At 50.0% G+C, this 13489-nt stretch overlaps 5 protein-coding genes across 5 annotated transcripts; 3 read left to right on the plus strand and 2 right to left on the minus strand.

Moving 5' to 3' along the window:
* The first annotated feature begins 108 nt into the window (after nt 1-108).
* Nucleotides 109-2128, plus strand: DFJ58DRAFT_778484 (ergosterol biosynthesis ERG4/ERG24). Its single transcript, XM_041389634.1, has 10 exons — nt 109-262; nt 309-477; nt 528-905; nt 929-1024; nt 1076-1122; nt 1174-1285; nt 1369-1478; nt 1531-1662; nt 1716-1761; nt 1823-2128. The coding sequence occupies exons 1-10, from the start codon at nt 138-140 to the stop codon at nt 2030-2032; spliced, it is 1425 nt and encodes a 474-aa protein (XP_041245832.1). The 5' UTR covers nt 109-137; the 3' UTR covers nt 2033-2128.
* A 92-nt stretch (nt 2129-2220) lies between these two features.
* Nucleotides 2221-3180, minus strand: DFJ58DRAFT_912919 (uncharacterized protein). Its single transcript, XM_041395295.1, has 2 exons — nt 2579-3180; nt 2221-2525 (listed from the first exon to the last, which is right to left on the minus strand). Exons 1-2 carry the CDS (start codon nt 3169-3171, stop codon nt 2474-2476), a joined length of 645 nt encoding a protein of 214 aa, XP_041245833.1. The 5' UTR covers nt 3172-3180; the 3' UTR covers nt 2221-2473.
* Nucleotides 3181-5610: 2430 nt separating this feature from the next.
* Nucleotides 5611-7292, plus strand: DFJ58DRAFT_778488 (uncharacterized protein). The gene is made up of 4 exons (XM_041389635.1): nt 5611-6127; nt 6193-6253; nt 6309-6338; nt 6387-7292. Exons 1-4 carry the CDS (start codon nt 5672-5674, stop codon nt 7154-7156), a joined length of 1317 nt encoding a protein of 438 aa, XP_041245834.1. The 5' UTR covers nt 5611-5671; the 3' UTR covers nt 7157-7292.
* A 120-nt stretch (nt 7293-7412) lies between these two features.
* On the plus strand, nt 7413-9220 carry DFJ58DRAFT_701133 (uncharacterized protein). Its single transcript, XM_041383592.1, has 6 exons — nt 7413-8275; nt 8327-8482; nt 8536-8569; nt 8629-8660; nt 8710-8809; nt 8863-9220. Exons 1-6 carry the CDS (start codon nt 7485-7487, stop codon nt 9145-9147), a joined length of 1398 nt encoding a protein of 465 aa, XP_041245835.1. The 5' UTR covers nt 7413-7484; the 3' UTR covers nt 9148-9220.
* Nucleotides 9221-12666, minus strand: DFJ58DRAFT_905499 (uncharacterized protein). Its single transcript, XM_041394960.1, has 6 exons — nt 12262-12666; nt 12138-12204; nt 11591-12080; nt 11397-11539; nt 9635-11346; nt 9221-9579 (listed from the first exon to the last, which is right to left on the minus strand). Exons 1-6 carry the CDS (start codon nt 12401-12403, stop codon nt 9530-9532), a joined length of 2604 nt encoding a protein of 867 aa, XP_041245836.1. The 5' UTR covers nt 12404-12666; the 3' UTR covers nt 9221-9529.
* Nucleotides 12667-13489: the final 823 nt, after the last annotated feature.

Consider the following 13489-nt stretch of genomic DNA (forward strand, 5'->3'; position numbering starts at 1 on the left):
ACGTGGGTAGGAGATCAAAAATAAAGTTTAAACGGAGATTAAAGTATATGGCTAACTCCGCGAATGTAATTATTAATATCTTAGTCATCAAAATTCAGTCTCGTTCCACTTTGGTGTACAGGTTGATACTTTGCAAAATGGTTCAGTCTTACGGCGGCACAGGGAACGAGTTGAGACAGCGCAGTGTCGACACGTCTGCAAAGCCACTGACGACCACCGATGAAGGCCGCAAAGTAGACCAATTGCTCGACGAGCATCAAACGTAAGTTTTGCCTCAATCGCGTATATTTGCTACTTCACATTCTTAGGTATGAATTCGGTGGACCTGCAGGGGTGACTGCAATGATGGTCGGTTTCCCTATGCTCATGTATTATCTCTGGATCTGTTTGTGGTTTTATGACGGTAAACTTGTGTACCCCACATCATCTGAGGACATTGTTCCGTTCCTTGGGAGGATGTGGGCACACATTCGCGACGTATGTACTCGCAAAGGTTTGGGCTTCTTCTTGACCTCAGCTGGTTACAGGACGCAAGCCCCAATGCATACGCTTGGAAAGTCTATACCGGTCTTGTGGTTTATCAGCTCTTCCTCGCATTGGTCATGCCAGGGTACCAACAAGAAGGTCTTCCTGTACCTTCTCTTGGGTACAAGACCCTCATGTATAACTGCAATGCGCTCTACTCTCTTTACGCAACCATGCTGACTGCTGCTGCTCTGCACTACTACCATATTTTCCGTCTCACCGAAATTATCGACAATTATGGCCACATCATGTCCGTCGCCATGATTTACGGGTTTGCTGTGTCCTTCGGCGTGTATTTCATTACAGTTGCAGCCGGGAACGAGATCCGTATGTCTGGGAACTTGATCTATGACGTCTTCATGGGTGCTTGTTTGAACCCCGTATCGGCTCTGTTGATCTGAAGATGTGGGCCGAGGTCCGGATTCCTTGGGTAATCGTTTTTTTCTTGGCCGTGTCCGGAGGCTGCCACCAGTATGAACAGTATGGTTATGTCACCCCTGTGCGTCCCTTTTTTGGAGCTCCAGTCACGCAATAGCCTACAAAGATGTAGAACATGGCATTCATGATTCTTGCAACATGGCTCTACCTTAATGCATGGTGTGTCTCAACGTGAAAATTTGGAACTTTCTTTCCTGATTCCGTTCTCAGCGCGAAGGGCGAAGAGTGTATCCCCCAAACGTGGGATATGTATCATGAGAAGTGGGTAGACATTCTTATGCTCGTTTATCTGATTGACATTTTCTTCAGATGGGGCTTCATGGTCATCTTCTGGAATTTTGCTGGCGTCCCCTTCGTACGCAACTCCTACCACGTTTCAACTTTTGCTGATCCGTGGCTTTGTAGACATACGTATACTCTGTGGTATACATGGCATCGCACGATCCCTCTAACTATCAATTCTCTACACCTACATACGTCGTTCTTTTCGTCATTCTACTGACAGCATACTACATGTACGACTTTACGATTTTGTTTTCCTCACATAGCTGACATCCATCCTCGTAGTTGGGATACCTCAATGTCGCAAAAGAGTCGCTTCAAAATGCAAACACAGGGCATCACAACTTTCCGCAACACATTCCCGCAACTTCCAGGGGGAACCCTAAAGAATCCCGAGTTTATCCAGACAACACATGGGCAAGTCTTTCGGCGATTTTCAACTTGTCAACTCTCTTACCCTGCAATTTCAGAAACCGCCTTCTCATCAGTGGCTGGTGGAGATACTCTCGCAAACCTGTAGGCTAGATCCATAATAATATAATGTTTTTGATCTGCTAACCTCGTTACTCTTTGGCAGAACTATGTCGCCGACTGGACCATGAGCTTCTGCTGGGGTGCCGTTATTGGAAGTGCAACCATCATCCCTTACTTCTACTCCGTTTTCTTCATCACAGTACTGATCCACCGCTGTGGACGTGACTTTGAACGCTGCTCAATCAAGTATGGCAAAGACTGGGAGCAATATTGTTCCGTCGTTAAATACAAATTCATACCCGGGATCTACTAATCTATCAAGCTTTCGTCCATTTATACCTGTTTTCTGCTATTTATGTTTCTTCCGTTGCATATAGAATACCTTCGCAATCTAGTACCATGGACCTTCTTGGAGCCGTTCCTTGTGAAGACTGACAACATTCGATGAGCAATGCAAGGGAAACTCGAATCAGACCACACGGCCCACAATGACGTTCTCTTCCAATACGAATAAAATTAAAATATGCACTACCGCGCGCGGCCGCGACCCTCCCTGTTTTTGGTACTTATCTAAGGAATAAAAGAATAAAAGGCGTACGAAGCCATAACCCCAAGCATACCGTCGATCCCACCTATTTTTGTTGTTTTGACCTGTCTGCTGTCTCCTGAGAAGAAAAGAAGAAACGAAACGAAAAGAAAAGGAATAAGGCTTGTCGTTCTCAGAAGAGAAGAAAAAGAAAACCAGAGAGAACGATCAAAAGAAAAGAAAAAGACGACGAGATCGTGTCAAAGATGAAATAGCGACCCTGAACTTCAGATGAGCAGAGACATTCAAAGAGGAATAGAGATGATCACTTACAGGTTTGTCTCACAGCGACGCCGTCCGTTTTTTGCCACGTCATCGGGATGGACTGGAATCTTGAAGGGATCCACATTGCGACGTCGAGGCTGAATTTCCGGAGGGCTGCGAATGGGACTAGGAGCGTACATGCGGACCACTGAAAGCATCGAGTAGAGGGTAGCTAACCCATTGCCTTCTCCTATTACGTTCTCGCTCGGTTCCAAGAGTAAGTCCACGCCACCATCACCGAAGGTTGACGACGTGGAGACATCAAAGGTGTCACTGGGAAGATCTCGTGGGGATGGCTTAGAGACAGGAGGATTCTCTGGTGGGCACGAAAGCATCCTACGGGCGTGCTGTGAAGTGACGCCATCAACCTTGTGAACGGAGGTGGGTGGCGAAGAGGAAGTGCCGGTAGCGACAACAGGAGGCTGCGCTTTCTCATTCTTCACGATCTCTTGAGTGACGAGTGGGGATGCTTGGTGTAATACTTGAGGTCCGTTCCGCGACAAGCGCTTGCTGCGGCTTCGAAAAATGCTACCTTGAGCCTTCGGTGGGGTACTGTGACGTAGTTCGATGTGCTCCTGAGCTTGTTGGGATGTAATCTCCATTGTCTGGAGCTTGAAAATATAAGTACAAACTACAAAAGGCGTAGACGTTTGCGTACCTTGCGCTCCATAATCGCCTGTGCATTGTTCGCAAGGTCCAGCTGAATATGCACCTTCTGGAGCGTAGTACGTTGCTCTGCGAAATCCCTATCAATGAGGGTCTCGATCGAGTTGGCCTGCCCCGCATTCTCCCTGAAGAGCATGAGTGTTTCATCCAGATGATCTCTGTGGTTATGCGCCGACTGTATGCGTTCAAGCTTGAGCTGCTCTTCAACCCTTAGAAGTTGCTCGTGTTCCGCCTCGTAACGTTCCCTGGCTCGAGAAGCTGACGCGGTGGTCTCCTCGAGTTGGGTCTCAAGTTCCCAGATTTGTTGCTGTGAGCGTGCTTTTTCCTGCTGGTGTTCGACAATAAGTGCGTCGTGCTCGGAGAGTAGACGCTGAGCTTGCAATTCGACGCTGTTGAGCAAGAAAGCATTCGAGTTCGCCATGCGAGTACTGCGCTTGAGCTCGCGAGAGAGCGTATCACGTTCCGAAGTAAGAGCAGCGATTTGATCCTGATACGCTGCGAACTCCGTCTGGTGGCCGTGGCAAGCTTGGGAAGGACACTGTTCATCTTTCTTGCGACGAGCATCCTTCATTTCAGAAATGATCGCCTGTGTCTTGGCTCCACGCTTTCGCACATCTGCCAATAAGCCTCGAATATCCCGGAACGCTGTGAACTCCTGGTGGCCGTCACAAGCTTGGGAGGGCTGTTGTTCATCCTTCTTGCGACGAACGTCCTTCAGTTCCGAAATTGTAGCAAGTGTCCTGTCTCGCGCATCTGCCAGTACGTTCCGAATCCTGCGATGTGGCGCTAGATTTGGCCCGGAAGCGAAGGGATCGTCGTCCTTCAAGTTGCGGCGCTCGGATGCATCATGAGCAACATTGCGTTGTCGCTTGACTGGGTTTTCCCGTCGCTCTGGCTCCTGCTTCGTCGTTGAGTTCCTTTTGACAGCCACTACTGGCTCCGTTGGCTGAGGTTGCGACTGGTGTTCCGCGATGACTTGAACCTCCATCACCCAGCCTTGGGAACCAGTGTCCGCTTGAGATGCACTTTCGAGATTTCTGGCACCGGTCTTGTGAGCGACAGTCTCAACCAGAGGATTGGATATCTCCAAGCCCCCCGGGAGCCCGACGGGTTCATCCTGGTCGAAGAGCTTTGACTGGAGCTTGATGCCCCGAGCACTTTGTCGCATATTCAGCTCGTTCATGTCGCGCAACTTGCAGTCGTAGGACTGGATGGTCTCGGACATCTCGGACTGCATCGCTTTGCGGTCAATGTCGAGCTGTTCTTGAACTGCACGGCTATGGCGTTGCACCTTATCGAGGGTTTGGGGAGTAGCCTTCTGTTCCTTGCTGACAGCGACGAGCGAAGTACGCAAACCCCTCTTTGTTGTTCTTGACTTCTGCGTCTCCGTGCGGTCGAGTTGTGTTAGAAGGCAACGGAGGATGTGAGGCTTTGTTGCAAGAGAGTCGACGTTAGTGGCAGGGTCAACCTCCGGATGCGACTCGGCAGTGTCACGGTGGGTAGCTGGTTTGGCGCGGAAGATGGCTCGATCGACGAAGCTTGGAAAAAAGGAGCGAACTTTGCCCTTGCGCTGACCTTCGGCTGGATTAGGCGGTCTGAACTGGTCATATGAGGGAACACATGGCACGCTGTGTTGTTGCATATCGGCAGGCATAGTGGAATGAATAAAGATGTTGAAGGTATCGTTATGCTGGATGCGTAATAAACGTGAAGCAACGATAAAAGACGGACTGAAGAGAGGACAGGTGGGTGACGAGCCTTGCCGCCCTTTTGTAGAAACTTTGGAGGCTGACTGAGGCTGACATGTCCAGGAGTGAGACCTGAGTCTAGTCTGGTCTGGCTGCCACAGAACTGTTTACGTGACTGCCAGAAAAGACTGCTCACGTACATTGGAATGGGAGCAAAATCATTAAACTTTGAGTGCTGGTTAACGGTTACTAGCACTATTCGTAAGGACATAACAAGGAGTGCGTCGAGTCGCAACAATGTCTCGATGATTTCTGCGATGCTGCAGCACATAGTCGCAGATAATTACAAGCTGGAAACCAACGCAAGAGCGGGCCTGTGTGGACTTTCTAGCTAGACCAATTGACGTCTTGCATAAATTCCGAAAGAAAAGAGGCTGTTGAATACAACGCAACTTGAAGGAGTCGAAGGACTGGACGCGAAATCATGATGAGAACGGTCAAGCTCGCATGTGAGCACTGCACTATATTAGCTCGCAACTATGAAAGGGCCTATCAGTAGACGACTGGATCATCTATCACAAGCATCATGAACAACCAACCTGTGACTTGATACTTTTCGTGGTCTAGGCACCGCAATATTAATGAATCCGAAAGGTACTTGCCGAATAAGGACACGTTCGCTCTCACCGAGAAGCCTTCAAAGTACCCAAGTCGCCAGCTCACCTGTACGTTGGTTTGCTTTCAAGCGATGGAAGGTAACAAAGACGAAGCCATCAAATGTCTTTCAATCGCACAAAAATACAAGGATGCTGGTAACCTCCCTTCAGCCCGCAAATTTTGCCAAAAATCTATAAACCTGTTCTCCACGCCCGAGGCTGCAAAGCTTCTTGAGTCTATCGAGACCGCAGAGGCATCTGGATCGTCTTCCTCGTCAGCTGGTTCAGGCCCTTCGACGTCAAATGGCAATGCGCAGGCTTCGTCGTCGTCTACAGAGACACACCCATCCGCTTCTGGTGCTAAGCATCGGAGTACGGGCAGTGCGAATGGCACTGCTGGAGGGATGGGAGGAGAGAAACGGGAATTCACTGCTGAGCAGTTGAAAGTTGTGAAACGGGTGAAGGCTTGCAAGGCTACGGAGTACTATGAAATCTTGTCCGTCAAGAAGGATTGCGAGGAGGCTGAGATAAAGAAGGCATACAGAAAGGTACATTAGCATACATGATCTCGCGTGCTGACCGATATACATTCTAATACTGTGATACATCATAGCTTGCCCTTGCGCTACATCCTGACAAGAACGGTGCTCCTGGAGCAGATGAAGCATTCAAGAGTACGTCTAGTATTGTCATCATGTGCGCGAAGTGTCTGATACGAACTCACCGCAGTGGTCTCCAAAGCATTCCAAGTGCTTTCAGGTATGCTTGATTTATTCAATGCGCTGGGCGGCTCTGACATTCACTCAGACTCCCAGAAGCGAGCAATTTACGACCAATCTGGGTCGGATCCAGAATCGCGTTCTGGTGGCATGTCCTCGCGTGGGCCCGGCTTCTCTGCAAGCCCATTCGGTGGCGAAGGCGAGATGAGTCCAGAGGATCTTTTCAACATGTTCTTCGGAGGAGGCGGTATGGCGATGAACGGTGGATTTGGAGGCGGTCCTTTCGGTGGCGGTCCAGTATTCACTGCATCGTTTGGCCCAGGAGGCTTCCGGACGCCACGTATGCGTACGAATATGGGGGGCGCACAAGCACAGCAGCAGGGTGAAGGGGCGCAGGGTCGCTCGCTGCTTATGCAGCTCCTGCCCCTCATATTACTTATTGCGTTCTCATTCCTCAGTGCAATTCCGGACATGTTCTCTACGTCGATACCCGAACCGCGGTATTCCTTTTCACCAACAACACGTTTCAATACTGAACGGCAAACGAGTGGACTTGGCATAAAATACCATGTTAATGAACACGAGTTCAAGAACCATCGGCAGATTGCAGCTGACATTGCTGGGGGTGCCCATCGACGCGGATCGGCTCTGTCAAGATTTGAAGGGCAAGTGGAACAGGTTTACACCAATAATCTCTATGGCGATTGCCAGCGTGCAGTTGATAGGCGGCAACGGAGGAGAGATGCAGAAGTCGGTTTATTCGGTGTTGGCACGGACTGGGAGAAGGTGAAGGCAATCGAGGCGGAGAAAATAGATAGCTGCGAAGAACTGAAGCGTCTGGGCGTCATAAAGTCGTGAAGACTGGGTGAACGCCTTGGATTACCCTTGGACTTGCACACTGTTGGCTTAATTACCTGTTCGATTATCCATCGTACCCCCCGCCAACTTGGTCACCCTATGCTTTATTTATACCAATGATGTCGTCTTCGCTTTCTCTGTACTCGCGCGATGCCATCCGGACTTGCACCTATCTCAGGGTGATGACGTAAGGCAAAGCAAGTAGTTTGCTTCCGAAGTTCCGGTCACACAGGCTCAGCTAGTAGGATTAGTAAAAGTAAGAACTCGCAAGCACTTCTGAATTATATTCTGACTCTTGTCTAGCTGAGTATCAGCTTTCAGGTGTGGGATGAGCGCAGGGACGTCAGATATCCTAGCACCAGAGCAGGAACCCGCAGAACTCGCACGTTTCAGAGAGCAATGGAAGGCAGAGGTCAGGGAACGGCGGGCTGCCGCTACGTCGGGCGCGCAAACTCAACCTGTTCCCGGTGCCAACACTGCTGCAGAACGTGCCATTTCCCCGGCTCGGAGCGATGCCAGCTCGAAACCCGCTATCACTAACACACTCTCAGCATCTCGGGGGCCTGCAACCCATGTCGTCGCAGGTGCGCCTACCGTCATAACGCACGCATCTCACGGCCAATCTCATCTCAGTCCCAATCTGGCTCATGCCGTCGAGGTCTATCGCAAAGCAGTTTTCCACGAGCAGCACAGCCAGCTAGACGAGGCTCTCCGGCTCTATCGCCAGGCATTCCGTCTCGATGCGAACGTCGATCGTGCGTACTTCATAGAAGAACAACGCACACAGGAACGTTCTGCCATTCAGCCAGCCAGTCACAAGAAGGTTCCATCCACTGTTTCTGTAAATGGAGTTACACGGGATGTGCAGAAGCTCGAAGTGCAGGATAGCAAGAATAGATCCTTCGTGGCGTCAGGTTTTCTAGCACAAGTGCTCAAGAACTTTCCTGAGAATCTTGTCTTTGAGCCGGAGGATGAGAAGGAGGGACTACCCCCCATTAATCTCATCCCTGACGAGCTTCTACTCCAAATCCTCCGAATTCTTGACTATACCACGATTGAGCGGTTTGCGGCTGTCAGTCGTAAAGCACGAGTGCTCAGTTTGGATTCTGCGATTTGGAGGTATGGTGCTCGTCTCCTGCATGTACTTTGCGTCATAAATATTTGCAACAGAGATTTTGTCCAATTGGCATATAAGCCTCCCCAGATTGCTGATGATGAGTCTATAACGAATATTGTGGAACTGTACAGTTCGGACTACCGGAGAGCTTATATCGAACATCCCCGCTTGCGGTTGGATGGAGTTTACATTGCTGTTTGCCATTACATGTAAGCCATGCTTTCGGAGATGTGTTATCTCCACTGTCTTACAAAAATCATAGGCGGATGGGCTCTAGCGAGAACGCTTGGGTAAACGTACGTAGTAGAGAACTCCCCAACATTTTCGACGTGCTGAGTTTATCACTCCCTTGTAGGTAACTCACCTCATCACATACCATCGATACCTGTAAGTCTTGTGCCTGAGCGATCTCTTACACTCGCTGACAGTATTACAGCCGATTCTTCCCCAACGGACAGGTGCTATCCCTACTCGCTAACGATGAATGGCAGCCCCAGACCGTCATTCCAATGCTCAAGCCGAGCCTGCGCATGAAGGTACGCGCATCCTCAGCTTACCTCAACCCTAAACTCAACCACATCCATCTCAGGGTTTCTACATCGGTAACTGGTCCCTGTCCGGTAGCACTGTCTACATCACGAACCTTGACGAGAAGCACCCTTCGCATGCGCACGCCACTACAGAATTACAGCCGAACAAGTATTTTTTCCAGATGACACTCGCGTTGCGTTCACGTCCCCTCGGGCGGTGGAACAAGCTCGATTTTATTGGGTATGATTCAGTCAATGTGGAGGATGGGGAGGCGGTACCGCTACCGCTGAAGAACGAGCGGTCGTTTTGGTTTTCGAAGGTGAAGAGCTGGGCGGGGTATTAGAATGGGTTGATATACGAGTATGTGTTAGATGAGCACTGGAGATTTATCATTCACGAGACCTAGTATATGCGTTGTAACATTTATACATTCGATGAATCGACATGTACGCGTAAAGTCACCATTCGTAAGCTAAACATCATAGCAATTCAATAGCAAGTCGTAACTAAACCCTGGCCAGGATAACAAGAAATAGAAAACTGCTACAAAACGTTTGCGGACATAATGAACATGAGGATATAATCATGATGCAATACAGTAAACTTGTTCCGCGACTAATGACTCTTTATGTGCGACCGTTCTGAATCGTGATTGATGAAATGTGAAAAAGTGCAAAATGTAAAAATAATTCAGGTATGCATGGGTATCCGTTCCTTGTTCAAGCCTACATGCCTGCCTGACGGTTGAGCATGTAGAGCTGCAAATCTTGCCAGCCTGCAAAATTTATGTTAACACCTTGCACTGATAGAAGAATAGAACAGGCACTCGCCTCCTCCAACCCGACACATAACCTTCTTCGACATCCCACCCCCCCTTGCCCCGGAGCGCGTCAGCGTCGTCAGTTTGCAAGTCACCACTTTCCGGCTCAAACTATTCGAAATCGCATACGACGCCCTAATCTCCTCTCCCTCCTTCGGCGGCGCCTTGAGCGGGGGATCCACACGCTCAATCAGTAGCCCGTGCGGAATCGCATTCACAATCGCCGCCACCTCCACGTCGAGTGGGTCCTTGTCACTCGCGGGGACGTACAAGTGTAACGGGTCGCGCTCCATGGGTGTGTACGACCCTGAACGCGACCCCGGACGCGAGTTGGGCGTCCGGGTCGTCGACGAATCGCGGAACGATGAAGGAGGGAGCTTCCCTGCGACAGTCTGCCGCGCAGATGTACGTATCCCGCTGTTTCCTGCGCCCCCGTAAAACTGGACCTGTTGAGCTTTTGCTTTCAATTGCGACTCGGGCGTCTGTGCCCTGAGAAGAGACCCTGGGGTAAGTGGGCTTTGGGGGCGGTAGAAGGACGTCGTTGACGAGGGACGCGACTCGGAGGAGACGTGCACGCTGGGAAGGGGTATCTGCGACCGGCTTGGAGGGCGCGGTGGGGGTATGCGTATGCCGCTCTGGGTATGTGAACGGAAAGTGCTGGGAGATGTATTAGTATGCGGAGGAGAAAATGCGCGCTGCATAAGAGTCGTGAGCTCTTCCTCGTCGTCAGTATCAGGCTGCCGCATAGACACGGGGCGCCAGTGTAGCGCAGGGGCTGGAATTTGACTCGGGGTCTTGGGCCGTGGGCGTGGTGTCGTCCCAAGGCTGGGCGTTTGAGCTCGTGATGGTGGACGTAGAGGTGGAAGAGGAGGTATAGAAGGGTTCGTAGATACAGATGAAGTTACAGGAGACCAAGGCCGTGAAGACGCATTTGAACAACGGCTGAGGCTCCTTCGTGAAGGTGTGCCCGGCACAAGAGGGGCATATTCCGGGGTGAGGATAGACTTTGTGTTTGGCCGCTTTGGAGGAGTGGGCTTGATGGTCGCCGCAGGATCCGGCACCTCTACCTTTGTTGAGCTGTTCCACGGCTGTTTAGACATTTTCAGTTTCATAGTTGAATTTGGGTCGTCGATACGGTCAAGACGTTTGGAGGCGGGGGAGGACTCGGGTGTGAGGCTGTGGCTATATTTGTGTCCTTTCTCTGGTGTAAGTGGGGCACCACTAGTAGACCGATTGAATGCGAATATAGAGGTGCGTTGTCGTCGTAGTGTCTTAACCGGCTCCGATGACGGACCCTGTGATTGTGAAGAGTCTCTTGACACCGAAGACAATTCTCGTGATACAGGCAAGGGAGTGACGGGGGCCGGAGGCGACCGTACATGACCAGCGATCTTCCTTGCAAACTTCCTCAGTGGTGATATGCTCCGCGAAAGAGTGCTCGTAGAACTTGTTGCTCGGCTGGGTGCACGGCCTTTCGAAGAGGGCGTTGCAAGATACCCATTTGCTGTGGAACCTGTTTCGCTTCGAGCCACATCAACACCCGTGAGGATCTTTCGCACAGCTTCCATCTCTTTCTCCGTCTTGGCCATTCGCTCCTTGAGGATCCGCCACCTCTTAGCGGATTCTCCATGTCGTCGGAGTGTCTCCCCGTTCTTTGTGACACGATTCTGCACCCCATTGTCAATGATCGCAAGTACTTTGGACGTGGCCGGGACGTAGTGCCTAGAAGAAGTGTGAGTGACGAAGTCGTAAGGCAAAAGGAGAAAATCCACTTCTTCTTTGCTTCGAACGAGCTGAGCAACTCATTGAATACCTCGATGCTCAGGGGATTCTTGTCTGAACTAACTGAGCCCCTGTATGAGGACTGCGAGAATGAATCATCTGCACCTCCTCGGTGTACCTGCCAAATAAAATCCTGCGCGGTGTTTGCGAAGATGATACAGATATTAAGAACACAAGGACACACCTGACAACGATTGACTGCCTTCTCCAAGCTTCCCATCATTCCGTCCGCCTGTTCTGTGACGGTTCTGAACACAGTGAGCCACTTATCCTCTTTCAGCTCCTCCCTGAGAACATCTGTGTCATTCTGCACGGTTTCCCACTCGATGACGAGTACTGCATGCTTGCGGACCAGTGCAGCTTGTTCGGAGTCGGGGGTACCATTGGGCTGGTTCTGGAAGGGGGCAACAGATTCAGACACGGATTTCATGCCATGGGCGACAGCCTCAAGGCGTTCGTCGAGAGTCATAAGAGCCTTGTCGATGACGACGGTAGTGGCGGCTGCATCACCTGAAGATTGAGACTTATGTCGTAGTTCCTGTATTTCTGAGGATTGTGTGGGTAAGAAACGGATGGGACTAAGAAGTCGCGTACCAAATATACGCGTCTGGATGTCCGATATACTATACGAGAGTTCGGTGATGTGTGTAGAAATGGCGAGAAGACGGATGTCTCTGCCACGCGCGTGTTATGTCACGAGCCAGAATGAAAGAGATTGAAAGAGAACTCACTCGTGGCTCTTTCCCTTCCCCTTGCTTCTCGCGAGCAATGAACGCGACGCGGTAATGGTGAGATTTTCTGTTCTGCCGTAAATACCTGCCTCGAGGCAGCAGACTGAAGAACGGAATGACGCACCTTCATCTGCGTGATTCAAAGAGTCACTGGATGAAGAAGAACTTGATGATGGTGTTGGAGACGGACGAAGAGAATGGTACTGAGAGAACGGGGTAGAGTCGGAGGTGGACATGGACAAGGCTGGTGAAAGAAGGGTAGCCATTTCTAATGCGAACAGTTATATAAACTTCTAATGTGAACTGCAGCTATTGACTGTTAGGTCGATGGACCGCGGTTGGAGGACCCGCCCAGCCAGGTGTAAGCTCTTGAAGGCTAGCGAATAATTCCGAGTCAAGAACAAAGCTTAAGCCTCGCCCTTGACTACACGGTGACCGATGACTTATCTCTGCCGTTATTGGGCTCTTGAATTTTCGTGAATAATGTGCAGCCAGTATCGTAATTATGATGTGATCGTAGTCTGTCGTAGAGCGATGTTTTGTAAACAATCCTTCATATAAGCTTCATATTTGTAGTTATCGATACCATTAATAACGGAATAGCCTATGGCAACCTATTCTAGTCACGGCCCGCGAATTCACTAACCCATAGCGCCATTAACATCGTGTTACCTGCCTGGCGCATCAGGCTGAGCTGAGCGCTGAGCACTGAATAATAGGGGGTGAGCAATCATTGTTGCAATCGTCGTCGTCGACAATTGACCAACTTTTCATGCAGAAATATAATAATACTTCAACTAGTTCCGACCCGCACCCAGTCTGGACAGAGGTCGTTCCTTTCCTTTTGCTCCTGACAATACCGCTTGTCACTTCAATTGTGGCAGAACTTGACGATAATCATGTCGACGCCATCGAACGTTATGAGACAGCAAAGTCTATCAACAAATTAGAAATTATGAGCTCTGCCACTGGCCTTCATATTTTCCACCTCGACGGTCTATTTAAAGATTCTTACTTTTTGCGAGATCAACATGCTACACTCTCGATTTCATGAAGGATTGTATGTCTGGCGACGAGGTATGCATCCAAATTATCCCATGTATGTTTAGTGACTCGGAAGTCCTCGTAGGCAGATTCGTGCCATTCCCTAGCGTCACAGAGAGACATTCAATCGCCTTGCGCCTCCGTGATTATTTTCTGCTCAAGCTCGATGACACACTTGACAGCAGCCAATGAATCCACTGGCATCCCGGGCCTGCATCAGGTTTGCCTCAAACTTATCAAGAAGCATCGTCATGTATCAGTAAGTAGCCTGTTAATGGACCTAGAGCATTACTAAACAATGTAATTTA

This window comes from Suillus subalutaceus, assembly GCF_016647625.1.
Source record: "Suillus subalutaceus strain FC151 chromosome Unknown DFJ58scaffold_31, whole genome shotgun sequence".
NCBI lineage: Eukaryota > Fungi > Basidiomycota > Agaricomycetes > Boletales > Suillaceae > Suillus > Suillus subalutaceus.

What these genes read in the sequence shown, in the direction of transcription:
- DFJ58DRAFT_778484 (XM_041389634.1), top strand. Translation starts at nt 138, where the DNA reads ATGGTTCAGTCTTACGGCGGCACAGGGAACGAGTTGAGACAGCGCAGT. An exon ending in TTGCTCGACGAGCATCAAAC is followed by an intron (nt 263 to 308) that starts GTAAGTTTTGCC and finishes TCACATTCTTAG; the next exon opens with GTATGAATTCGGTGGACCTG. An exon ending in AGTATGGTTATGTCACCCCT is followed by an intron (nt 1,025 to 1,075) that starts GTGCGTCCCTTT and finishes ACAAAGATGTAG; the next exon opens with AACATGGCATTCATGATTCT.
- DFJ58DRAFT_701133 (XM_041383592.1), top strand. Translation starts at nt 7,485, where the DNA reads ATGAGCGCAGGGACGTCAGATATCCTAGCACCAGAGCAGGAACCCGCA. An exon ending in GCGAGAACGCTTGGGTAAAC is followed by an intron (nt 8,570 to 8,628) that starts GTACGTAGTAGA and finishes ACTCCCTTGTAG; the next exon opens with GTAACTCACCTCATCACATA. An exon ending in ATCACATACCATCGATACCT is followed by an intron (nt 8,661 to 8,709) that starts GTAAGTCTTGTG and finishes ACAGTATTACAG; the next exon opens with CCGATTCTTCCCCAACGGAC.
- DFJ58DRAFT_778488 (XM_041389635.1), top strand. Translation starts at nt 5,672, where the DNA reads ATGGAAGGTAACAAAGACGAAGCCATCAAATGTCTTTCAATCGCACAA. An exon ending in AGCAGATGAAGCATTCAAGA is followed by an intron (nt 6,254 to 6,308) that starts GTACGTCTAGTA and finishes AACTCACCGCAG; the next exon opens with TGGTCTCCAAAGCATTCCAA. An exon ending in AGCATTCCAAGTGCTTTCAG is followed by an intron (nt 6,339 to 6,386) that starts GTATGCTTGATT and finishes ACATTCACTCAG; the next exon opens with ACTCCCAGAAGCGAGCAATT.
- DFJ58DRAFT_912919 (XM_041395295.1), bottom strand. Translation starts at nt 3,171, where the DNA reads ATGGAGATTACATCCCAACAAGCTCAGGAGCACATCGAACTACGTCAC. An exon ending in CGTCGCTGTGAGACAAACCT is followed by an intron (nt 2,526 to 2,578) that starts GTAAGTGATCAT and finishes TCTGAAGTTCAG; the next exon opens with GGTCGCTATTTCATCTTTGA.
- DFJ58DRAFT_905499 (XM_041394960.1), bottom strand. Translation starts at nt 12,403, where the DNA reads ATGGCTACCCTTCTTTCACCAGCCTTGTCCATGTCCACCTCCGACTCT. An exon ending in GGGAAGGGAAAGAGCCACGA is followed by an intron (nt 12,081 to 12,137) that starts GTGAGTTCTCTT and finishes CGCGCGTGGCAG; the next exon opens with AGACATCCGTCTTCTCGCCA. An exon ending in TATGTGTCGGGTTGGAGGAG is followed by an intron (nt 9,580 to 9,634) that starts GCGAGTGCCTGT and finishes TAAATTTTGCAG; the next exon opens with GCTGGCAAGATTTGCAGCTC.